The following is a 26,545-nucleotide window of genomic DNA, read 5'->3' as shown; positions in this document are numbered from 1 at the left end:
AAGTCAATTCTACCAGCAAAAAAAAGAAAACAATTCAATATTTGCATTTGATTACTTTGCCTCACATGTGAATAACTGATAGCAATTATTAAGTGCAATATTGCTAGCCGTTTTTGTGCAAAGTAAGCCTGTTTCAAGATGGTGTGATGCTGAAAATATTTAATAACGTTCATTTGGATTTGATTTTGTATGATATCTTACAGTTCATATTTTCTCGGGTATGTGTGGTGAAAAATGTTTTATTCTATTCGGAAAAGAGCTTTTTCTTCCCTGTTAGGATGGTCAAACTGGCACTTTTCCTCCCTACAAGGAGGAATCAAAGTAACAGTTTTCTGTTCTAGCACACAATTTTTAAATTATTCGCTTAAATAATCTGTTTAAGCATCAGATTGTGTCAAAACTAAGAATCTTTAGTTTCCTCATAGTTGATGTGAAAAGCAGTATGGGTCACACGGTATCAAAATTATTTCGTCTTGGGCGTTAACACTTGAATCCCTCATCACGCTCAGGATTCTACTTTAGAAGGTTTGTGTGATGAGCACTTGATCACAGATATTTTTTTCTGAGTCATGTATGTTTTCTGAACTTTTTCAACTTTGCCCCCTTGTAAAACAAATAACTTACTATTACTGATTTAAACTTTCACGATTATTAAACATTATCAAACTGCACAACGGGACTTAATCGCGTATTTAAGTTTTAAGATTTACCTCCGACGTTTCGAGGACGGCGTTGTCCCCGTGGTCTCGGAGAAGACTGGCTCAAGTTGACATCAACATCTTCTAGCCGCGAACTTAAATACGCGATTAAGTCCCGTTGTGCAATTTGATAACTTACTATTAATTATATACTTTTAATCATAAAAAATACAACGTACTTAATATATTTAATTTTCCTTTTGATACAGAAGTACAGACACAGAAACATAACGAAAGCAAAAACAAAAGTATTTATTACTGAAAACAGGAGCGGGCCGCGGGAGCGCGGTCCCGCGGGAAGAATTTCTATCTCCATCTCGCTCACCCGCGCGCCTCTCTTACAACTCATACCGTTTAGGCGGAATGCGGAATTAAAATGTAAATAAAATCACTAATCAATGCAAAAGAATTCTTTTTTTCAATAGGTACGTAATAAACAGCATTAGTACATCAATTTACATAAGAAAAAAATAGCTAATATCATTTCTATCTATGAGTACTGTGTGGCGCCGCTGGGGAGTATGCTCCCCAGCGGCGCCACTTTCAATGCCGATTATTTCGTTTCCTATCACAGGTACGGCCATAAACATTATATACCTTTAGGTACATCATGTCACCATATAATTCATTGGTATTCATTATGGTGGCGCCGCTGCAGAGTAGCACATCAGGCAACGAATGCTCGAAAAAACGTAGAGTGAAATGCTAGGAACACAATTTTTGACTTCGTAACTTTGGACTAGTCTGCAGAGGCGTAGCTAGAGGATATGGCGCCCGGGGCAGGCACCAAATTTGCTCCCCCCCCCCCGCCAAACTAAATTAACTAACGAAAGGGTCACTTTGTTACTTATTAAAGTTTACTTTTAACTTGTACAAATACATAATAAGTATATGTGTTTTATTACATCGGTGGCTAAAAAGCTTACGACCCACCTGATGGTAAGCGGTCACCGCATCATATGGACGTCTACACTCTAGGGGTGTTATATTACATGCGCGTTGCCGACCATTTTAAAACTTATACACTTCTTTTTTGGAGGTCACCATAGCCTGTAGCCTGTCGAGAAAAGGGAACTTATTCAACTTATTATGGAATGAGCTCCTTTTTCTCGACGAATTTCCTGCCGCCCGCTGTGAAGGGAATTTCTCTTAAACCGCACAGAGCGCGACCATTTAGATTCTAGGGTGTGAGGATAAACACTCTGCCTACGGCGAGCGGTGCAGTGATGGCAAGCTGTAACCGTTGGCAGCTGCCTAGTTAGGCAGAAGGTCAAACAATTTTTCAGACAACAGCTCATTGTACTTTACCTACGAGCGGTAGAGAACAACCTGTATAGAGGGTAGCTAAAAAATAACTACATTCCCGTTGCCAGGGAGGGTTTGGGATTATAATGAGCAACTTTTACTATGGGCCCAACCGCTAAGTCAGGAAAAAGAAATTTGGCTGTTTCATACATTTTGGCTGGTCCATTTTCTTTATTAGGTAAACTTTTTTTTCGCGTTTTGCGGGGTTGGTCCCGTAGTAAAAGTTGCTGAGTATAATAGCAAAACCTCCCTAGCAACGGGAATGTAGTTATTTTTAGCCACCCTGTATAGGTTCCCCAGTACCTACTGTCGTCCGACAGATATGCAGCAGCAGCTATTGGAGCAGGTTCCGTCTACTACGGCTCATATGCGCCTGCCGGACAAAGGGCTAGCGATCCATTTGCATAGGTAGTCTCTTGGACAGTCCATAAGATGGTAACTTCCCGACAGGAGACCCCTGACGCAAAAGACGCGCTAACACGGCACACAACTCTAGCTGAAGCACTCGGCCCGCTCGCCTTAAAAATGAAAGCATAGCAACTCCCGCCGAATATCCCTCTGCTTGATAGTTTCTGGCATAGAGCATTCGCACTGGCGCTACCGTCGTCTTTCAAGGTCGAGTTCGAGGAAAAAAGAGTACTTACCTAAAAGATCGGCTTTCTCTTTTGAGTTGTGGGCCAGATTACCATCCGCATTTCACACTTCACAGTGGTGGCAAATACGATTGACGAAAATATCCCTGCTGCCTTTTGGCAAGGCGGGGAGGTAGTCTTGCCCATTTTGGCGCCCCCCCTTGGACGGCGCCCGGGGCACGTGCCCCCTCCAACCCCCCCCTAGTTACGCCTCTGCTAGTCTGGAGGTGAATATGTTGGAAAAATCATTGCTCTTCTAGGGAGGGTCAAAAACCATCTAGCAGGAGTCGAGTAGGTACATACGTTTGTATGGGGAAATGACCACTACCCTGTTAATATGTACCTATGTTATATAGCTCCAGTCCCCAAAATTACACGCATTATATTTCTATAATATTAAATCGCTATCAATATCACCAAGATAAGAGGGAGGGGTTCAAAAGTAGGCTACATATTATGATCACAATATGATTTCTGGGTAAATATAGTGGTCAAGCAAATCTTGTCAGTAGAAAAAAAGGCGTAAAATTCAAATTTTTTATGAGACGATATCCCTTCGCGCCTTATTTTTTCATATTTGCCGCCTTTTTCTACTGACAAGATCTGCTTGCCCAACTATATCTATGCATCCAAAGTTAAAACGGCCGCGTTTGTTTTGAGTTCCTAGATCGACGAATCCAGCAACATAAAAACTAGTTTGATGTATTCAAAAGGTACTTAAATACACAATACAGTACGTAACGCCCTCCTCCCTAATCACGATTATTTAGCAGGGGCGCTAGTGTGCACGTGGGCGTGCATTGCGGGTACCATAGACTTATAATATATAAAGACGTAGTCTCAGCGAGCTGTCACTGTTGCCACTTTTGTTTAGTGTACGATTAACAATGAGGCCCACGTTGCTGTAGCCATGTCGATAAAGTCATATCGATAAACTATCGACATTTCTGCAATTTTAATTTTACTTCAAAGGCTTAACGATACCTAAAATGACCAAAACTAGTGTCCGACCGAAACATGTTTTTTTGCCGAAACCGAAACCGAAACCGAATGTTCGGCTTTGGCTCTAGTTTCGGCCGAAACCGAAACCGAAACTTTTGTAGACTTGTTAGAATCGTTGAAAAAATATCATAAAACCGCTTTTACACACATATTATGGGACTGTCAACACCCAATGTCCTTGAAATGTATGTTACTTAAGCAGTTTTTTAAGAAAATTACTAGAGTTAGACCAAGATAATTCTGCAACGATTTTGATAACACACGCAATGCAAGTGTTATTTTAAACGTCAAAACTTCTATGAAATAAGACGTATAAATAACATTTGCACTAGTTGCACTGCGTATGCTATCAAAATCATTGCAGAATTTTCTTGGTGTAACTCTATTCATTCACCAGTCAAGCTAACATGTAGATACAGGGTCAACCAAAAACGCGAGCGCAGCGAGCGCGAAATTTTTTGTTAATAATATCGCAAGGCCGGGTACCGATCTTCACCTGGGCCTAAAAGTCCGAAGTGCCCCAGTGAGGCAAACTTTCATGCGAAGTCAAAGCCGTGCTTCAGGCTTCAAAATAAGTAGTTGAGCACAGACTCCAACCAATGTCCATTGTATTAAAAAGCGAGACCGCAGGCTGAGCATGGCGCAGCGAGGCCAAAGGCTAAGCTGAAGTAGAGGATATGTGGAACACAAACCAATGGTAAATTGAGGTAAAAAGTGAGGCTAAGGTTGAGCATTCGTATGAAAAACTGTACTGGGGGCACTTTTAAGGGTTTTTTTCTTCGTTTTAATCAATAGTCAGCTGTCTGACCTCGCAAAATATGCTTTGCAGCACTAGTTGAGCGTAACCTTTAGCCTCGCTTAAAATTTGTCATTAGAGGTAGATAAGAAAATGACTGAACAAGTGATTGAATAAGAGCGAAAAAGACATCGTTCGACTCGGGCCGAGCGGATACTCGGCCAACGGCTACGTGCGACAGTGCTATCTCATTCACTCCGATACAATTAGACAGCGTGCACGTTATAGGTATTGACAGCCTCTTAAGACTGAGTCGACCGTCCAGTGGCGCCCTCACTAGTGGAATTGTGTTTTATAATAAACCAATTAAATTATGTACCTATACCACCTATACATGAATCAGTATATGTACCTAGATATTAATATTGTTGTCCTACTTATTCCCCAACTTTTGCTCTTTGTCCGAAGTACCATTTCGTAAGTTTCGGCCCGGCCGAAAGGTTCGGCCGTATTTTGGCCGAAACCGAAACTACGGCCGAAACATGATTTTTTGGCCGAAACTGGCCGAAAACGAAACCGAACCTTCGGTCGGACACTACCAAAAACGCTTTTATTCTTTATTGTGGTTATCAGATCACAATTTTATAGTCACGCCCCAGCAGGGAACCAAGGGAAAGTTCAGATATTTAATTAAAATACATAAATACCTCCTAAAATAGGTGTTCCGCAATAATTGAATTATATTATTATATTATAATATATTCATTATCCATTAGCATTTCAATTATGTTTATGTTTAACGAAGATATTGAAGCTTCACTTAATCGCTATTTCGTTCCGCTGTGTAGCGTTTATCGATATATAACATGATTAAAATCGACTTTTGACATCCCTAAAAGAGCACACATACACGCTATTACGCACACATACACAGCCTGGGCGCATCAAGAAAGGCAACACTTGATTTGAAGTCCACCTTGTCAACAGTATGGTTGTCCTTTTTTGACAAACGGCATTTTAAAAGAGCGAGGTGAGAGAAATGATACTAGTTGCTGCGTCGTGAAAGAGAACAGAAAAGGTTGGGCCCTTGGCGGGTACAGCCTGGCAAAAAAATAGTTGAAAAAAAAAGTGGCAACACTGTAGTGTTGTCCCTTTCAAATCAATGTATATAAGAGAAAAGGACGACCCTACAGTGTTGCCACTTTTTAATTTCTACTGTTTTTTGGCAGGCTGTATATTAGATTTTTCCTTTCGCCGAATTTTTTCTGCTATTTGCGGCTAAGGCGGCTGCTGTCTCTTCTAGTAGAAAGTGTCCTGAGGGCTTACCGCAAACCACGTTCGACGTGTTGCCTCCCTGTCACACTTACTTACGAATTTACAAGTGCGACAGAGAGGCAACACGTCGAACGTGGTTTGCGGTAGGCCCTCTGACTCCTGATATAGATTTAATATCTCGATCGACTGGACTGGTTGCCGAAGGTTCCCAGTAAGCCGAAGCTGTGGTCTAATCTAAAATAAACATCGGGAAATAGGGCGCCTGGTACTGGAAATGTTAATGCTTACGAAGAGTCATTAACTAAACGGTTAGGTCGAGCGAGCGCCTGTGGAGGAGCATCGAGGTCAGCGAGAAACGAAACCAAAGAGCAAAGCGTACACAAGCGGTCGAGGGTTCCTGCAAGCTGCCGAACCCGTAACCCTCCGCCCACTCTTAGTATTACCGTGCCAGTAGCAGATTTGCCCTAAGTCCCAGTAGTCTCGGGCCGAGGGCGATAAGATATTTAGGGGCGGCAAATTGTGACAAAAAATTCGTTGATACAAGAAATAACTCAAAATTTAGTCAATATTATGGGTGCTGAGAAAGGGGCGGCTGCAGGGCCTGGGGCCTAGGGCCTAGGGCGGCAAACTGGCCACTGACCGTGCCCTCGAGTTCAAATATGCAATCCAACATTTCAGAACTTAGAGCCATTAATACATAATTATATACATAGAGGTAGCTACCTAGCTACGTTCAAATCATACCTATTGTAGGTAGTTGTATGCAACAAAACAGCCATACATTTTTTTAAATTTTGCTACAAGTAGGTATAAATCTCCCATGATTTTTAGTTTTTTACACTTTTTGTCGAATATTCTTAAAATGAATGTGGAGGACCCCGTCTCCTTCATTGACGCCCTTTCATCCAAACGTAGTACCTTATAGTCCTCATTTTCCTCTCTGGATATTAACCTTATATTTGTTGCTGCTATAACAATGAACAAATACAAAAAACAAAATAAAATAAATATTGAAGTGGAGCCCAGGATACCTACAACAAACGTGTTTTTTTGCCGTTTATTGCGTAATGGTACGGAACCCTTCATGCACGAGCCCGACTCGCACTTGGCCGGTTTTTTTACTTACACGTTAATCTATCGAATTTGTAATACAAACATAAATTTTAGTTTTCTAATCAAATATTATATATTGTGTAACGTGTACTTACGTAAAAACTAGCCAAGTCCCATCCTGAACTTTAATTACATCCAAAATCCCAAGCGAACTAGAACTTAACACCCATACAGATCTCAATTATTTTTTCAACAACGACGCATATTGTTCTTAATAATGAACTTGGCTCCTCATTTCACATTTATATTTTTGATGGGTCGAAGTTACGCGTTAAGTCTCCTCCACACTCGTGCGCGAATCGCGGCGCGAAGCCGCGAACGTGAGTGTGGCGTCGATTTTCGCAGACAGCGAAATCGCCTCCACACTCACGTTCGCGGCTTCGCCCGCGATTCACGCGCATAGTCTGGAGGGGGCTTTACAATCTCATTTTATAAAACGACATTCGTTTTCGTTACCAGAGAGCCTACCGCGAACCACTTTCGACGTTTTGCCTCCCTGTCACGCTAACGTACGAATTTATAAGTGCGACAGAGAGTCAACACGTCGAACGTGGTTCGCGGTAGGCCCTCAGAGGGCCTACCGCGAACCACGTTCGACGAGTTGCGTCCGTGTCACACTTATGTTATGTACTTACGAAGTACTTACTTAAGTGCGACAGAGAGGCAGCACGTCGAACGTGGTTCGCGGTAGGCCCTCAGTTACCGACTAGAAATGTAAAAAGTAGGTACCTATAAAGAAAATAGAGTGACTAGAATTTTTATATTTGTGTACTCTTTCTACAGTACAACCCATCCGACACGGACAGCAGTACGTATAGGGATATCTAAAAAACCGGCTAAGTGCGAGTCGGACTCGCACACGAAGGGTTCCGCTTCCGTGCCATTTAGGGAATGCAATCCCGCATGAGGAACTCAATCCCGGTATTCCGCGGGATTGCCATTTTAAGTCCCGCGGGATCCCGGTATTTGCGGGATCCCGCAAGTTATTATACAATTTTACGAATTAGTACTAAATATGAAGGTTGACAACAAAAAGTAAACTAAAATTAGAAATAGTATATTTTGTATTAAAAGAATACGGTATAATGATGACAGTAATCAAGAATTTATGAACGTGTGTAAAGGCTTAATTAACGCGATTTCGTAAGTCCTGTACCACTCGTGGCACACACAATGTTTTTTATCACACCTGTGAAAAAAAAGAGGGAAAACAATAAAAAATCTGCCTAATTTCGGACGTACCTACATAACAAAATTCCCTGGGTACAAAATTAAGATTTACGGACCGCGTCGCCTACGTAAAATAACACCTTTTACGAGCAAGTGTGATGAAATAAATAGACAAATTCGGGTAAAATGCTCTTCCGTGTCATTACCCCTTTCCTCCGTAGATGCATTTAGGCTCCGTGAAGAATTTTCGCCGGTAGGCACGTGCCCGAGCCTGTGCTCCTTGTAGTAACACGTAAGAACCACGTCGCTCTTCGATCCCGCAAATCCCGCGGGATCCCGCTTAATTTACGAGCGGGATTAATCCCGCTTAATTTACGAGCGGGATTAATCCCGCAAATTGCATGCGGGATCCCGGTATTTCGGGATCCTGGTATCCCGGTATTGCATTCCCTAGTGCCATTACACAAAAACGGCAAAGAAATACATCATCTGTGAAAATTTCAACTATCACGGTTCATGAGATATGATACTGCCTTGGTGACAGACAGACGGACAGAGGCACCCATGTTTACTCTTCGGGTAGGTGCGGAACGGGAACCCTACGAAGGCTGAATACAACTATGACGTAGGTAACACTATAAAGTGATTAGGCCGAATTGGCCTAACCACCTATTATTATAGGTAACCTACCTATTTTATCCCTATTTTCGTCAGTTTTTAGGTATCTAGGTCATTTTATGTAGGAGACCATAAAATATAATATAAGCATCACTGTTCTATACAATATATTGCTATTATAATACATACCCGTATAAGTACCAGAAGGAATTTAATCATTAAAAGGACTTCGTTTAGTATATCCTCTAGTAGTAGTCCCAGTAATTAGAACCTATGAGTCAAATTTTTGCGAAAACTTAAATTATGAAATTACATAATTATCGTGGTTTTAGAAATCCAACGAGAGAATTTAGCTACATTCGCTCAAGGGATGTAAAAAATCGTTGACTGTATTTTTTATTTATGGCTTCAAACGGCGTCGACGGAGGGGTGGAATTTCGTTTGGAGCGGATAGAGCGCGTCCGTTAGGGGCAGGTTAGGGGTTGCTTAGCTGCTACGCGCCTGCGCGCGTACTTCGCGCCACTCGGCTACGTCGCTTGCTAGCCAGTAGCCACACTAGCTAGCCAGATGTTCAGAAAAGCTTTCTGTCGATACTTTAACGCTCCTACAATTATTTAAGTAAAATGTGCATTTGGAGTAATTTCATGTTTTTATTACGAAGTCAAAGGTCCAAAGAATAGTTAAAACAATGTGTACTTTGTGAACTGTGCGTCTAACTGAAATTTATCTGGCGTCTTAATGTCCACGAGTTCGTTCGAGACTAACAAAGCGGCGGACATTTTATTTTGAGTATTCGATAATGTAGCGTTGCGTCGAAAACATTCATGTCGTTTTATGGTTATAACTTAAGATATCGTTCGCTTACACCTTTCGTAAGTATAATGCTTTTGTAAAGGTTTTAGTTTTGTAATATAACTTAATGAGTATACCGCTAGTATAAAGCGGTTTTGCAAATGTATTACCGTACCTAAGGATGTCGACATTTTACGGAAAAAAATGTTTTATTAAGTGACGTAGGCAACCTAAACATTCCATAATATAAAAGTTTTATATCTGTTACATAAAGCTAATTTATTTGATATCGACCCACTCAGTTTCGGAGGTTCTTGTCAGTTATTTCCGCGCGCAAGGCGCCTCTAACCTCTACTCTAATCAAATTGTCACGATTACAACACCGTTCATCAAAAAGTAGGCTATGACTTTGTATGTTATTCTATTTCCTTTTATTCCTTTTAAATAGCGATGCCGAGGGGGGTGAAGCGAGGGTCGGCGGAGGGTGAGGGCGAGGTGGTGGTACGCGTTGGGGCGTCTCCGTCGCAAACTACGCTTTTGGATGACAGCCCAGGCCAGCCCATCAGTTACCATCTGCTTGATCACGGCTATGGCGCCACGCCACAACATCAGATCAGGAGGGAGGCACCTTCTGCACCACCAAAGACATCTGAAGTAAGCACCTTTTTATTACCTTGTAAACTTTCTTAAGCACAATGACAGTGAATTTTACGTTGGGTAAATTACACCCAGTTTATTACAATGATCATTATTGTATAAAAACATTTATATTTAAACAATAATCTCTTAGAGGAGGATAAGTGACAATTTGCTTGGGATTTGGTTACATGAACCAATATTGATTTTTAGCAACAAAACAAATTGGTACGACAAAGACTGTTTAAATCGATTTAACTTCGCAGATTTACTCTTTAATTACATTTGTAACAAATAATATAAGTTTTATAATCTGACACAATAGTTGAAATTGTATGTTGTTGTCAGTTGGGTAAATGAAGAAAAGCAGATTTTTCATAAATGCTAAATGTATAATTTGCCTAATCGGGTGAAATTACAAGCAAAACAAATACTTCCTTTATATATAAATTAAGAGTGTGATTTCTCGATTTGGCTATATCATTTCGGGTACTACCTGGTGTGGATAATTAATTAGAAATAGACATAGACATATTTTTAAACACACAAACAGTCACTAGACATACATAGAACATTGTGAGAATAAAGTGTCATGAAATGGCCTCCTCTAAGCATGTTGCTGGTGACTTCCAGCGCTGATCTTCTGTTGAGAACAACAAATGAGAAAAAAAATTAAATTGTTGTAATTAAGTTGTAATTAAATTTGCTTAGTGTTTCATGAGTATATCAATCAGCTATACCTAATATTTCCTGAAGTTATTTTTTTAAACACTAACTACTAATATTAGTAACTAATCTAGTAGTAGTAGTAATAAAATACTTTATTGTACAAAAAGAAACATAAAACAGGAAAACACACATTATTAGGACAAAGGTGATCTTACCCCTTTCAGGGATCTCTTCCAGACAACCTTTGATCAATTGAGGGAGAATTGGAGAAAGGTAGACATAAAAGCTGTACTAATTGGCATAAAACAGGTAAACCTATATCCTACAATATGTTTATGTGTGTGTATGTGTAATCTACTAGCATGTTTATGCTACCGGAATATGCAGAGTTAAATCAATAGATTGATGAAAGTAACCAAACCTATAAGTACTAGAAGGGTATAGGAATACTGGTATTATGTTAACTTGTAGTTATTTTATTAACTTGGATTAGTTTATTAACAATGTGAGTACCAGTACTGTACTATCAGCATCAAAAGTAACATACAGATTAGGTCTCAAAAGTATCTAATATTCAACAACAACAGTTAACAAAAATATATGTCTATAAGTAGATAACGTAGACTAGAACCAATACTTTAGAACTAGAACTGTAGAGATTTATCACTGTTTGGAAAAGTTTTCCAGGGTGGCAGATACTTTTGCCACGTTGTTTTGTCTGTATTAGACAGCCAAATAATATGGGTAGGACAACCCACATTTATGTTCAGTGAAAACTAGTGGTTTCAAAGAAATCATTGATATTTGGTTCAATACATTGATTTTTTTTTACTACATTCTGGTTTACTGACCATTATCTAGTAAGGGCACATTCATATTTTTTCAAGTTATAAAAGTTATGTTACCATGATTCAGATGAACAAAAAATGAATTCACAGAACTATTAAAGTCATCTAGCATAGCATACTGAAAGTGACACCATGACTTCTACTACTACTATACATAATATGACTTACTGTAAACTCTGCAGAATGGATTAGTGCACCAGTACCCATGGAAACAAGTTAAATTTATGTTCTAATAGTTGAGATAAAAAGTTTAATAGTTGAGTTGAGATAAAATGAGATAAAAAAGAGTAAATGGCAATATCATAAATATACATTATGACAATCATAACTTTAATATTTATAGGATCATTAGTGTTTATTTGTAAACATGGCAAATAATATTTGCTGCTCTATGTATACTATAGGAAGCTGGATATGCAGTATTAAGTGTTAAAATTGAATTTAAGTAATCTATTCTCAATTTAAAAACACATTAATACTGTTAAACAGTGCTGTAGAGCTTCTTAGCTTTCTTGACAATTATAAATGGTTAAAATGTATAGTATAGATATATGAAAAGGTACTACTTAAATACATATAAACTTCCATAGTTCGGGAACAAATATTTGATAAACACCCAAAGAAATGCTCACACCAGGATTCGAATCTAGGGCCTCCTGCTTCGTAGGCAGGGTCACTACCGACTAGTCTAGGAGGCTGTTAGCATTAATCAATGTAGGTAATATTTTGAGTGGAAAGCAGTAGAGTCACGTTATTAAGTATATTATCTGAGGACCTCTATAATATTTGTCTCCTCTACTGTACTGGACATCAGGTCGATTTGTAGTTGAAATGAGAGTCGATTTTATGATCCATACATGTAAAACTACATTTTGTAGGTTGGTGATAAGGGGATGGAAGGCCTTATGCCATACTCGTACAAAAGTAACAAAAAACATATAGGGTGGAACATTTGAATAGAATAGAATAGAATTCTTTTCTGTGCTGAAAGGATAGTGTTATCTAAGTGATCTACAATCAAGTTATTATAATCGTAAAGCTGGATAAAAATGTAAAACAAAATCATTAAAAATAAATATTAAATATTTTTATATCAGTGACACCCCTACAAATTTATTTACCACTTATTTCACTATTACACTTTATATAAGTTTTTGGCAAAAATTTCATTTTTGGTACAAGCTTTTATCGCTGACTGTACTTTTCTTACGACAGACAACTAATACTCATCGAGACCATTCTAAAAACCCTAACACAATTAGGCTGCGTTGTTTCATCACAGAGTTCCTATGGCCAACTCCTGTCTCCATCATCAGATCAGCTCGATGGTGCCATAATATTGCATTGTCATGCGATTTATACATGCATGCAAAATTTCAGCTCAATCGGAAACCGGGAAGTGGATCAAATTTAACTTGCAAGATTTGATTACACACAGACAGACAGACAGACAGACAACGGTCAGGTGAAACTAAATAAAAGCTTGTAAAAATTAAGACCCCCGCCGCGTCTGTTTGTTTGTGTGTTTGTATGTTTGTTCGCGATAAACTCAAAAACTACTGAACGGATTTTCATGCGGTTTTCACCTAGGTATCAATAGAGTGGTTGGTATCACTCGAGGAAGGTATAGGTGAATATTTTTTTAATCAGTGCGAAGAAGGGGCGGGTCGCTAGTTTATTTTTAAAATTGACATATTAATATGTCATATCATCCAGGCTACAGATTTTGCTCCCCAGCCGGACCCCTTTCAACCATATATATTCGTATGTACCTGCTAAACTACTTAGGTAAGTTCGATTTCCGACGTGGTACATAACTAACATAAGGTACATTAAGGGTACATTTCACCAATGTAACCTGACCGCAATCCGGCGAGGTGATCCGGCTGTGCAGGCTCACGCACAAGCCTAGTGTGCAAAACATTCCAGTTAGTTTTTTTTTAATTTCCCTTCTCGTCTTCTACAATCGACATCCATGGTAATATAGTCCAGTAACTTTACCGTCTGAAAGTACGGTACGGTACGGTAAATACGGTAGTTTTGATTTTATTGCAGACTTGTTTATGATATTGGCTGAATATGTATAATATGTATAATAATATGAATAATCCGGGTTTGAGACCTCGAGCGCCGAACGCAACTTACTTTGATAAAAAACTAATAAAACGCGAAAATGTAGTTTCTTTTACATTTGGGTGATTACAATAATGATATATAAAGTACTCTAGTTGCTAAGAGCAGGAAGAAATATAGCATAGATTGGACTTGGGGAGCGGACCCTTCCCCTCCCTCAGTTGGGGGGTAGGCACGGTACAATCTCGTGGCTACCGAGCCAAATCAGCTGTGTTTTACATTAGAAACGATCGTGCCAAAAGGTATCGCCTGAGACAAAAGTTATACGCTCACACCCAAGGGATCATCCATTAATTACGTCACACGAATCTGGGTTTTTTGACCCCTCCCCCCCTCTTTGTCACAATTGGTTACATTTTGCAAATCCCTCCCCACCTGGTGTGACGTCATATTTTAGGCAATTTTGTTTTCACCGAAATCGGCAATACTAACTCTGCTTTTTTTTTAATAAAAAAAAAATTGTCAAAAGAAATATTAGTAATTTCATAACACAAAAAGCAAATAGGAACGAAAATTGCCTACTTCCAAAACCTCATTATTTAAATGTACAGCGAATAAAAAAATATAAATTAATTTTCGGTTATGATGAATAGTGATGAAGTTAAAATGACGTCACAATGTTTGTGACTCCCCCCCTCCCCCATGTCACAACATGTCACATTTTCTTGACCCCTCCCATCCCCTAAACGTGTGACGTAATGAATGGATGACCCCCAAGCTGCATACGTCGCCATTGTTAGTAGCTCGGTACTAATTACAGGGCTAGCGGTTCTTGTGCAGTGTCGGCATTTACGCAAACATCAAAAGGGTCGGTCCACTGTTAGTTTTTCCACTGTGCTCGAGGTTTCAAACTTGTATTATTCATTGGGCTAATATCGTTAAGGGGTTGGGTTGTGCACAAATCACGCGAAGTGTTTTCGGCTACTTTTGGACCCCCAAAATTTTCCATCCGACCGGTCCATCGTAAAATAGATTCGTTATTTTGAAGTGCGGAGTGAAAATTTATGTTTAACGAAACCCAGGAAAAGTATCTATCTCACGTGTTAGAAATTTTTCTTAATTTTGTTCACTGTAGAAAAATACACGTAAGTACGTGAGGACTCCTTAAGCCCCCTCCAGACTATGCGCGTGAATCGCGGGCGAAACCGCGAACGCGAGTGTGGAGTCGATTTTCGCAGACAGCGAAATCGACATAGCCTGGAGGGGGCTTTTTACTTAGTAGGTACCACCAACTAAGGGTAAAAATATATACTTAGTTGAAAAAGTTGCAAAGAGCATGTCGGGTCATTCTTAGTGTACGGTTTCGTAGTTGCCCGTTTATATATACAAAGAGAGTAGATAGTATAGAGGGGTCCTGTCATAGTAAATTTTGTAGTTACTGTAAATTTACTGCCTTCTATCGACACACGACTAAAACTCAAAATAAACACGTATAAAATTATCAAAAAAAATGTATATATATATGGATAAATGATTGTATCATTTTTATATCATTTTGGCCCATTTTCATTCACTAATACCAGAGATATATATATAACTCCGTATAAGATAAATAAAGTCTAAGAAAAAAACGTGCCTTGGACGGCCAAGAAAAAGTCATTCTCGAATAGATGGTGCCATTACCTTTGGCCTATTCTCGGCTAGATGGCGGTAACGACACCGTTTGGTATTTAACAATTTTAACACATATCAGTGAAAGAATATGGGTCAGTATGGAACAATAAAAATTAAGAATCATTTATCCGTAAACATATTTTGATTATTTTATACATTTTCAATTTTATTTTAAGTTTTAATCGTGTGTCGATAGATGGCAGTAAATGTACCGTGACTACAAAATTGACAATGACAGGACCCCTCTATACTATCTATTCTTTTTGCTAATACGTATATGTTAAAATTGCTAAATATGAAACGGTGTCATCACGCCATCTAGCCGAGCATAGGCCAAAGGTGTGTGCGCCATCTCTCCGAGAATGACATTTTCTTGATTTCCGAGGCACGTTTTTTTCAGACTTTATTCATCTTATACGAAGTTACATATGTCTTTGATATATAGATCTATAATCTACATACAATGTGTTTGTACATCTATCTATAGTGGAGCCGTTAACCATGTGTATTGTGTATGATGAGTTTTATCCAGTGTTGCCAACTCGGCATAAATGATGCCAGATCTGGCATATATTCACTCGCTTTGGCACCAAAATTTACCTTTTAGCATCTGGCATATTTTTTAGCATAATTTAGTCGTAAGCCAAGTTTGCACCAACTTGGCAGCAACAATATGCGCCATCGCCTTATTATGTGGTTCATATTTTCATATGAATTTTGACTTTTGTGGACGGCTGGACGTCGACGGTCTATTTAAAGTTGGTCAAGCAGATCTTGTCAGAAGAAAAAGGCGGCAAATTTGAATAATGTATGTGTTTTAAGTGTCTAATTTCAAGTGACACTTTAGCATTTTTTTAGCATACTTCAAAAATATTTGGCATAATCTAGCATTTATTCAAAATCCGAGTTGGCAACACTGGTTTTATCGATCTATGTACGGTTTGCAATCCGGATTCGAAATATATGAAGTATTCCGGATCATGATCCGGATCCATTTTAGATCCGTCGTGCAAACCTCTATTTACCTATGATTTTTCTCAATCATTTTAAAAATGCACCTAATACGGCTGCACTTGGTTAATGTACCATTATCAGTCTATTTACCTGTCGTACTTAAATGTCAACAGAAATTTACCACAATGACTCGAAAATAACAAAAAAAATGTCTCCAATAAATTACTTTCTTTTTACCTTTTATTTTTCAAAAACGTGGGGGTAGACCTGTACCTTTATTGGTAAATGATTAATACGATGACTTCGGCCAAACTCGGCTCCGCTCGGCTCAGCATTGCTCCGAGCAATTATTAGGGTTGACTCAACTTGACCTCCCTTTGCGTCCACGACCACAGATAAGATAACGACTTGAATTTTGACAACTCTACATAGCCGAAAGGGATAGTGCCATATATTATAAAGAGACATCACGATTCAACCCTGAACCGCTGTCGAACCTCGGTTTTGTAGGAAGTTTCCTTTCTGTACGGCAGTAGTATTATTTATTCTGTGATGATAGCGCTAGTTAAAACCACAGACTACACAGACTCCGCATTGTGTGAGCGTTTACCAAGAGCACGAAGTCACCACACATACGTTATACAATTTTACCTGTAAAATGCAACGAATCCAGCAGCACAATTGAGTGTATTCTACGCTATTTTATATAAATAACCCAAGAACACCCCTAAGCTTAATAATTATAAATACATATTTTTAAAATACTCGAGTAGGGGTCCTAATTGGCTCACCTGAAATAAGCGGTCGCTCTGCCATAGGTACTAAATTTCTACGGGAGAGCATTGTGTGGTGACCTCGATTGGCTTATGTGCTCCGTCTATATTATCTTCTTCCAAGTTCTTTCTAATGCTAAAAAAAACTAACTATACCTAGTAGAGGTGGTCTGTAGTCAAGTCTTAAAACATTTCACAAGTTACACGGGTCCAAACACGAACATGTGACTACCACCAGTTTGGCACTGACATTTATAAACGCTAGCGAGAACGTAACTTACTTTCTATGCATCTCGTTTGTACTCGCATATTAGTGCGAGCGAGACGTAAGATGTAAACGTTGGCTTTTATGTCCGTTTTTACAATATCAGTGAGTCATGGTACGGGTACTTGTGTAAAGCGCACAAAGCCTGACATCCCACATGCGGCGCGATTCGGAAAATGAATTAGAGATTCACTAGATATTAAATAGTAAAGATATGTGACGTTCCACGACAAAAGGTACACTTGCCCCTGCCCCGGCTGAATATTGGAGCGGCGTTAATAATAGCGTAAGCGCCAGTCGCCATAAGGTACCTTTTGCCGTGGAACGTCACATATCTTTACTATTTCATATCTAGTGAATATCTAATTCATTACCCGAATCGCGCCGATAGTATGTTTTCATTACCCCTAAATAAATTTCATTCGATACCGTGACATAAAGTACGCGATTACGTTTAGTTTCATTTTGTATGGGATTTAGAGTTTTCAAGAAATCCCTCGTAAAAATAGACAACGCAAACGCGAGCCCTCGTCACGCTATCGAATAAAATTTATACTACGGGTACACTTACAGAATAGTATTTTAGTCTACTGTAACTGAAAATTATACTGTTTCAATAACTGGTCACCCTTTAATAATTAGCCACCTTATACTAAAATGAATTATAATTATAGGCGAATAGAATTCATGAGATGACATGAACGTAAAGTAACCTATTGGCCACCTTGGCCACCCTACTGTTCGAAAGGAGTGGATATTTTTACTTTCAAGATCGTTCATTCTGAAAATATTATGTTGTTATAAAAAATATTCAAGATCTCTTGTTCTCCTGCCCTCCTGAAATACCTATTAGCACTGACTCGGGTGGTCTAAATTTATCAAATTTTCTACAGACTGACTTCTATACCGGGTGCGCCCTTGTAACACGAGCAAATAATTAAAACACAGATTGCACTCCTCAAACGGTGACACTTTTGTTCAATAACTTTTAAAAATTGTGAAATATTTAGACTCCCTATTTTTCATACAAAATAAATATTATCTTCAATGGACGCCATCGCCATGCCATTTCATTGTGATTGACGTTGCTTGTCACGCCTTAAACACAACAAAATTCGCAATACATTGCGTCTTAGAACCAGTGGCGTAGCTAGAGGATATGGCGCCAGGGACAGGCACCAAATTTGCGCCCCCCCCCACACAAACGAAATGAACTACAAAAGGGTTACTTTTTTTTATTAAAGTTTACTTTTAATTTAGACAATACACAGTGTATATGGGGTTTGCCATAAGCCGCGCGTGGCGCTGTCGCCACCTAGCGGCCATATCTGCGCTGATCGTGACAGACGCGTTTTGTTAGAGTGTCTGTACCTAGTACTATTATTTATTCTGTGACATCGGTGGGTAACATGTTTACGACCCACCTGATGGTAAGTGGTCACCGCATCATATGGACGTCTACACTCCAAAAGAGTTACATGCGCGTTGTCGATCATTTTAAAACTTATGCACTTTTTTGGAGATCTCCATACTGTAGCCTCTCGAGAAAAAGGAACTTAAATCAACTTATTGTGGAATGAGCTACCTTTTTTCGACAAATTTCCTCCCGACCGCTTTGGAAGGAATTCCTCTTGAACCGCACAGTACGCGACCATTTAGGTTCTAGGGTGTGAGGATAAACACTCTGCCTATCCTAATACGGCGAGCGGTGCAGTGATGGCAAGCTGTCACCGTTGGCAACTAGGCAGCATGTCAAACAATTCTTCAGACAACAGCTCATTGTACCTACCTACGAGCGGTAGAGAACATTCTGTATACAGGGTGGCTAAAAAATAACTGCATTCCCATTGCCAGGGAGGTTTTGGGATTATAATGAGCAACTTTTACTATGGGACCAACCCCTCAGTCGCGAAAAAATAATTTGGCTGGTTCATACATTTTGGTTGGTCCATTTTCTATGGGAGGGCAAACTTTTTTTTTTGAGATTTCGGGGTTGGTCCCGTAGTAAAAGTTGCTCAGTATAATTCCAAAACCTCCCTGGCAACGGGAATGTAGTTATTTTTAACCAGCCTATATAGGAATCCCCGTACCTACTATCGTCCGATAGACAACATGTCACAGATATGCAGCAGCAGCTATGGGAGTAGGTTCCGTCTACTACGGCTCATATATATGCGCCAAAGGGCTAGCGATCCATTTGCATAGGTAGTCTCTTGGACTGTCCATAAGATGGTAACTTCCCGACAGGAGACCCCTGAGGGAAAAGACGCGCTAACACGGAACACAGCTCTGAACTCTCTGAAGCACTCGGCCCGCTCACCTTATAAAATGAAAGCATAGCAACTCCTACCGAATATCCCTCTGCTTGATAGAAGTTTCTGGCATAGAGTATTCGCACTGCGGGATGGTGGGCGGTAGGTAAAGACGACGGTAGGTCTTTTAAGGTCGAGTTCGAGGCAAAAAAGAGTGCCTAAAAGATCGGCTTTCTCTTTGCTTTTCTGAGCTGTGGGCCAGATTACAGAAAAGAGAGGTAGTCTTTTGCCCATTTTGGCGCCCTTCCCTTGGACGGCGCCCGGGGCACTTGCCCCCTCCAAACCCCCCTAGTTACGCCACTGCTTAGAACAAACCTTAAAGTGTATTTAAAATCAAACCACATGTTATTTTTAAAAGTCGCTGAACAAATGTTGGTCAGTATGGGGAGTACAGCCTACAGTTTAAATTTTTGCTCATATATTACAGGCCACACCCGGTATATACTCGTAGGTCTTAATCATAACCCCTAAAAACATATTATATTTTTTAAATTAATTAAATTTAATTTAGAATGCTCATTAGATTATGCTAATAAAATAAACCGAACATCGAGAGGGGTGTAGCGCGGAAGCACATCTGCTCTGATTACGCGCTCCACACATGCGCAAAAGGAACTTACGAACCAGTCAATTGACAATAGCTATCTGTTAATAATAATACTGATTTTAAGACCAAAAGATGCCATTCCTTTGGTCGAAGTCCCTTCCGAGAGCTCGGTACCTTTTGTGTGGAATGTAATTTATGTACCGCATTGTTGGCACCGGGGTCCTCCCCACTTGCCCGGCCCGGCTCCGGCCCGCGCCCGCGTGGCCCACGAGTTGCATTTGTTGTTCACCGATTTCACTGACAATGCCCTGTGTGTTCCTTTTCTAAGTGATCAGATAATCAAGTTAAGCATTAACCTACAGTGAATTAAAATGGATTTGCGGAAGTGTTAAAAAATGACAGTTTTCGCGGTTACAGTAAGAATTACGTAAATTATTTACCTAAATGTATAATCATACAACATATTTAGCTCTATTAAGCCCACTTGTACCATTCCACTATCCCGGGGTTAAGTGGTTAAACCGTTAACCCAGTGTCAAATTGTACTGGTAACCATGGCAACTCCAGGTTTAAGCGGTTAACCCCGGGTTGATGGAATGGTGCAAGTGGCGCTTAGGGACGCTTCCGTTTTTATAGTAATTGTGATTTAATCATAATTTGTTATACACGACTTGTACTCATTGCATCACAATACAACTATGTATTTAAACTTACGTATTAAGTATATCGTGTTTAATGATAATGTGTTTATGGACAGCGCGAGTACGTACAGTCAGCGGCAGAAGTTGCTAAGCTCTTCTTGATCTTGACGCGACTTTATTGTTAAGAGAATAAGAACGTGTCAAGGTAATTTTGAGCACCTCGCCCGCTTAGCAACTTCTGCTGCTGACTGTGCGTACAGTCACCTGCAATAATATGTTACTCCTCGAAGGTTGCAAAAATATATGACACGCTCTTATGGCTCTAAAATGAAGATCGTGTCAGTTATGTATGCGGCCTTCGTTGTATTATTGCAGGTGACTATACGATACTAATTCCTCCAATAATTATACGCAATGTTAATCGGTTAAAAAGTTTTGTTTTACCTGCCAAATTAAGTAACATGTTATGTTTCCCTTAGGTGGATGGGTATTCTGCGTCGGATATACATTTTAAACAGTATTTACTTCTCAGAGTTATGAGTCAATAAATTAATGCCGTGAAATATTTGTTTGTGGTTAAGAAAGAGTGTCTTTTCAAGATTACCTATGATCTCCATATTCTCATTATTTGAATCTAATGTTGTCAGACTGTATACATTTTGTTTGAATGTCTTAACGAATAGGCACACTTCCTTTCGCTCGCCATTACTTTTATGTTACCAACTACCAGTTGAATGTAATTTTCCTATAATTCCTAACATTCGGTTGCCCAATCTATCTGGCTTTATACTGGGATAATTCATTACAGTTCCATTGATTGTCATTAGATTAGACATCCCATCCTATCCCATGTACGCCGAAACCTGGTGATATATAGGTAGTCAATGAAAGAACCCATACCATACCGTAATAAAAAGCTGTTTTGAAGTTCAATATATAAATCCCTACTAATATTATAAATGGAAAAGTTACTCTGTCTGTCTGTTGTTACCTGCTTAAACTGCGAATATTGTTATGGCGAGAGTTTGAGGCCCGAGGAAGGACATATTAGGAAAGGTTTTACCAATCGTCATCATTATCCCACGCAAGCGAAGTCGCGAGCAGAAGCTAGTAAACTGTAATATAAATGTATGCTTCTCTTACACTTAGAATATAAAATTACATCCTTGCTTTAAGTTTCACTGATGGAATCTTGAAGTACACATTCCACTTGATGAAATAATCTATTAGCATAATTATTTTAATACATTACTTTATATTCTAACGCCATTGTATAGCCATAAATGTAACTTTTTTCCCGATAGGAAATGTTAATTATTTGTTAAATGGATCAACGTGACCATCAAAGGGCACACAGGTCAGTGTATCTCAAATGCGATAACAACAATTGTATATTTTGCGCAGGCGGTGAAAAGAAGACTGAATTTGAGTGAGAGTAGTTCCGGTAGCCAAGGCCATGTAGTACCTATGAAGGCAGATTTCAAAACGCCGAAGCAAAAACGAGTGAAAGTTCTCACACCGTACAGCCGACCGTCCAGTTCTATGAAAAAGTACAGCGAAAGATCAAGGTATGATTCAATATGTAACATATAAGAATGATCGTTTAGATAGTGTAACGTCGTTCACCGTGTTGAATCTATTCATCACTGGGGAATAAATGTTTTCAGGTTCGACACATCATTAGGATTACTTACAAAAAAATTTGTTGCTTTGCTGAAGTCTTCCCCAAACGGTGTCCTCGACTTGAATATAGCCGCGGAGCACCTCTCGGTTCAAAAACGCCGCATATACGACATCACGAATGTTTTAGAGGGTATAGGAATTTTAGAGAAGCGATCAAAAAATAATATTCAATGGAAGTGTGGTGAGTTATATTTTCATTCACAATTAACTCTCAAGGGGATACATCGAAAGTAAACTAATTTACGAGAGGCTATTGCAAGCAGTAACAAGTGAAAACGGGTTTTGTCGAAGTAATATTTGAAACTTCACTTTTGAGTTATATTTAAATAAATCTACACAATGTTAAATGATATAAAGAAATACACCGTTTGTTGAATTACGTGATTCCACTCCGTATGTGTTTTTATTGTGGTTCAAATATTGCTAACAAGCGACCGATCTATCCCCTTAATAATATTGAATGTTTTTAACTGAATGCTGTTACTGAGCCCATTTGGCGTTCTTGCACTTGGTAGGTACGCCGAGTGAATTCATCGATACAAGACATATCAGAGGACCTAGCCAAGATGCCCATCGTTTGCGCTACGACAACGAAACGCTATATTATGTCTCTCTATCGCACTAATATGTAAGAGAGACACAAAGCGTTTCCTTGTCGAATCGCTTGCGATTGTCACCTTGGTTAGGCACCCAATAACTACTTTATGTCGATAAGTAACGTTATTTTGCCCAGCAATTTTGTATGGCAAAAGCGCATTTGCCAGGAAACATTTTCAGATTTGAGTACAGATTAGATGACTTAGCTAGGTCAATTAAATTTGCCACCAAATTGTTGACTTTATTCAACTCTTTCTCGTAATTCCCCATGTAAGTACATATTAGTGCAAGGACAAATTATGATCGAGTTTTAAACTCTTATAGAAATAAAACAAAGTTCCATGAGACTCCAAAAATTACCCCGAGTCTTACGAGGTTAAAAAACTGTTATAAATGATTTAAGGATTTCCTTTCAAAAAACCCTTTTTGTTTGAAAGGGTGTACATCACAGCTCCTATTTTTAACATGTCATGTATTTCAAACTGTGTTGTGAAATCGATTGTTTTTATTTATTATTATTGTTGGGAAGTTAATGCTATTTTTGTAAGGTTCAGTTTTAATCAAGTTCGTGAAATTTCAAGGCGGCTGTTACACGCATTTGCTAATTACTTCTGGTTAAGGCTGTCTGTCAAACCAGCAGCCTGGGTTCCGTTGTTGGGTAGAAACGTGTTGAACAAGCGTTCGGAGTTAGTTCCTGAGATATTATGATTATGATGTATAATTTTACGATTTAGACTCACTTGTTTTTAGTCACTCGCGCGAAATGTTAGTATGCTCACAACAGTTTAAATTCGAATATTATGTTGTTTTATTATAATACATTTTAGAGAGGAGTAAATTGATCATGAGCTCTAATCTCTATACAATGACAGTTGCGCCTGATATTTATTTTATTAGGTAAACCGTAAATAGGTGTCTTCTGGCCCCTATTTCACCACCGTGACGGGGGCGACAATTGTCGACATCACTGTTACTGACGTCACAGGCCTCCATAGGCTACGGTAACCGCTTACCATCAGACGGGCGGTGTGCTTGTTTGCCACCATCATGTTAATTAAAAAAAACTACTATATCGCCAGTTAATAAGTACTTATTTTGCGAAGCTAATGACAATTGTCACAAGAAAGAAACACGACAGTTGTCACGAAATTCCGACACAGAACTCATTCGCTGTCAAGAATTACCGAAAGTTCTTTGAAATCTTGTGACAATTTGACAATTGTCATCATAATCATCGCAAGAGAAATAACTGTTTTTTGCCGATATAATAAAGTTTTTTTAAATAATACAATGATGGTGCCAAACAGGAATATGGCCCGCCCGATGGTAAGCAGTAACCGTAGGCTATGGAGGTCTATGACGTCAGCAACAGTGAGATAGGCCTGAAGTTGTGAGGCACTCAGTGGTGTGTTGGCTGCAGCCTGCTGTACCTGCATATTCACTTGAAGTACTACTCGGTTTAGTCCAATTCGATCGTGTACTCTCTGGTCGACAGAATTCCGTTGTCAGTTCTGGTGCGAACAATAAAAAAATAGAGGATGTGTTTATTTACAATGAATTTGACGTAAGCTGTTACATTGAAATAGATGTTTTACGCAGTATACCGAATCCTCTTATTCTCAGGGCGCGCCAAGTTTCGCCATCTATTATGTGACATGTCACTGAATGTTAATTCCACAGTAACACCTACTGTTAAATATTTGCTTTGCGAATGCATTTCGATATCTTTATAATATCTCCTAAAATTGAGATGCAAGACATCTGTATCTTGTAAAACTAGGAGAAACTTACATTAATTATGCCAAATCTTTAGTTCTTTATTGCAGACTATACCCATGTATTTTATACTAAAATGTACTTGAGTAAATGTAAATGATCTGTGAGTGGCGATCTAATTGGAAACTTAATCTATAGTTCGTTTTTTTTAGCATTAGAAAGAACTCTGCAGAAGCAAGCGTGCAGTTTTTATCAGACTCGTTAATTGTTAATAATTATTGAATTATCTAATGTAGCATGGTTAATACATATAATTTACTTCAAATTGTTACCGCTAAAAGTGCCAGATTTAGAACCACAAGCGAACTTCTGCGAAGTTTTTTCTAATGCTAAAAATACGGACTATAACACTATTAAATGCCATGGCATGTTCCCTGCGGCAAAGCGAATGTTTGCTTGGCTACTCTGCGAAATAAGTTTTTACAAATCAGGTATGCCTATTATTTTTATTTACATTTTTATTTTAGAGATGTGTATACTTTTCGATCTCATTCTATTGGGTTGTGTTTGGTTCTGAAGCGGAATTACTTTTCGGTTTGACCCGAGCACTTGTACCCTCTTCATACACACACATACATATATATATATATATATATATATATATATATATTATCTGGTCACGAGTGTACCATACAATATGCGTATGTGTCAGTGCCAAATTTATCAGCAAAAAAAGAAGAGATCTTTGTCAAAATGGAATGAAATTGGGTAGTGAGAGAACATAGTGTGGGAGCGGCAATATTAAATTTAAGGTTTATCATGAACACACTTTTGTGGAGTTAGTTTGGCCCAAATCTAACCTATTCATGAGTATATACACATATCGACAATTCAGTCCACTGAAATAAACATTAAGTACAATCACAGACAAAACATCCTCCAGCCAGCTAGTCGCGCTACCCCCTCTGCCACGCATACGGTAATTTTACTCCATGTTCGAGTCGAAAGTGTCTTTTTGTGACGTCCGTGTTTCTGAACGGACCAATCACGGCACGGGTCTTCGCTCACCTCGTTCCACGCACCCCCTCATTTTTGGCATCATCGGTTGCATGAAATAATTGCTCTAAAGTCGGTCTAGAGGATTCCTAGTCTATGAGTACAATCAACTATTCTGAGTAATACAGTAATAGGAACTTATTCGTCTATTGTTTCCATTGGGGACTAACGGGCGGGGACAAGTAGGAATAGATTCCGTTATCAGAACCGGACTTGGTGAACTGTGAAGGTACAACCCTTTCAAACAAAAAAACAAATCAGTCTTAAAGAAAGCGACACAAAAAAAAAAGAAAAAATCTCAACAAATCGAGAATGTTCTCCACTTTGAAATCTGTTATTAAACGCGTGAAAACAAAGGAAATGTTTTGTTTATGAACAACACATGTGAAGTGTCGGATAGTCGATAGTACATATAATGTGTGTGATGTGGTCGGTGTGCAACAGGGTCGGCAGCGTGCGGCGGCGAGCAGGCGCGCGCGCGGCGGCTGCGGCGCGAGGTGCGCGCGCTGGCGACGCGCGAGGCCCGGGTGTCGCGCGCCGTCGCCAGCGCCGAGCTCGCGCTCGGCCGCCTCTCCGCCGACCACGGTGCGCTCGCCTACATCACCTACGCCGACTTACGCTCTATTAAGGATTTCCGCAACCAAACGGTTATTCCTATTAAGGCGCCGCCGGACACGAGATTAAGCGTAAGTTTAACTCTAATTATTTTCTTTCAATTTTGCTATACGTAAGTACAGCGGCTCAATATAGTTTTTTTTAT

General features: G+C 39.3%; 2 protein-coding genes across 2 annotated transcripts in view; one reads left to right on the top strand and one right to left on the bottom strand.

The window, feature by feature from the left end:
* The window catches only part of LOC134678818 (protein archease-like), a 233,500-nt gene that overhangs the window by 23,067 nt on the left and 183,888 nt on the right, over positions 1–26,545 (bottom strand). The window lies entirely within an intron of this gene.
* LOC134678803 (transcription factor E2F2) overlaps positions 8,989–26,545 on the top strand; it is a 33,424-nt gene continuing 15,867 nt past the window's right edge. Inside the window, exons 1-5 of the mRNA XM_063537501.1 lie at positions 8,989–9,421; positions 9,790–9,995; positions 22,138–22,301; positions 22,401–22,597; positions 26,230–26,471. Coding sequence (XP_063393571.1) covers positions 9,792–9,995; positions 22,138–22,301; positions 22,401–22,597; positions 26,230–26,471 — 807 coding nt within the window. The 5' untranslated portion in view covers positions 8,989–9,421; positions 9,790–9,791. The remainder of the gene's footprint in view (positions 9,422–9,789; positions 9,996–22,137; positions 22,302–22,400; positions 22,598–26,229; positions 26,472–26,545) is intronic.

Source organism: Cydia fagiglandana, chromosome Z (genome assembly GCF_963556715.1).
Source record: "Cydia fagiglandana chromosome Z, ilCydFagi1.1, whole genome shotgun sequence".
Taxonomy (NCBI): Eukaryota; Metazoa; Arthropoda; class Insecta; order Lepidoptera; family Tortricidae; genus Cydia; species Cydia fagiglandana.
The sequence above is the reverse complement of the archived record's forward strand: the minus strand, read 5'-3'. Positions and strand labels throughout refer to the sequence as shown.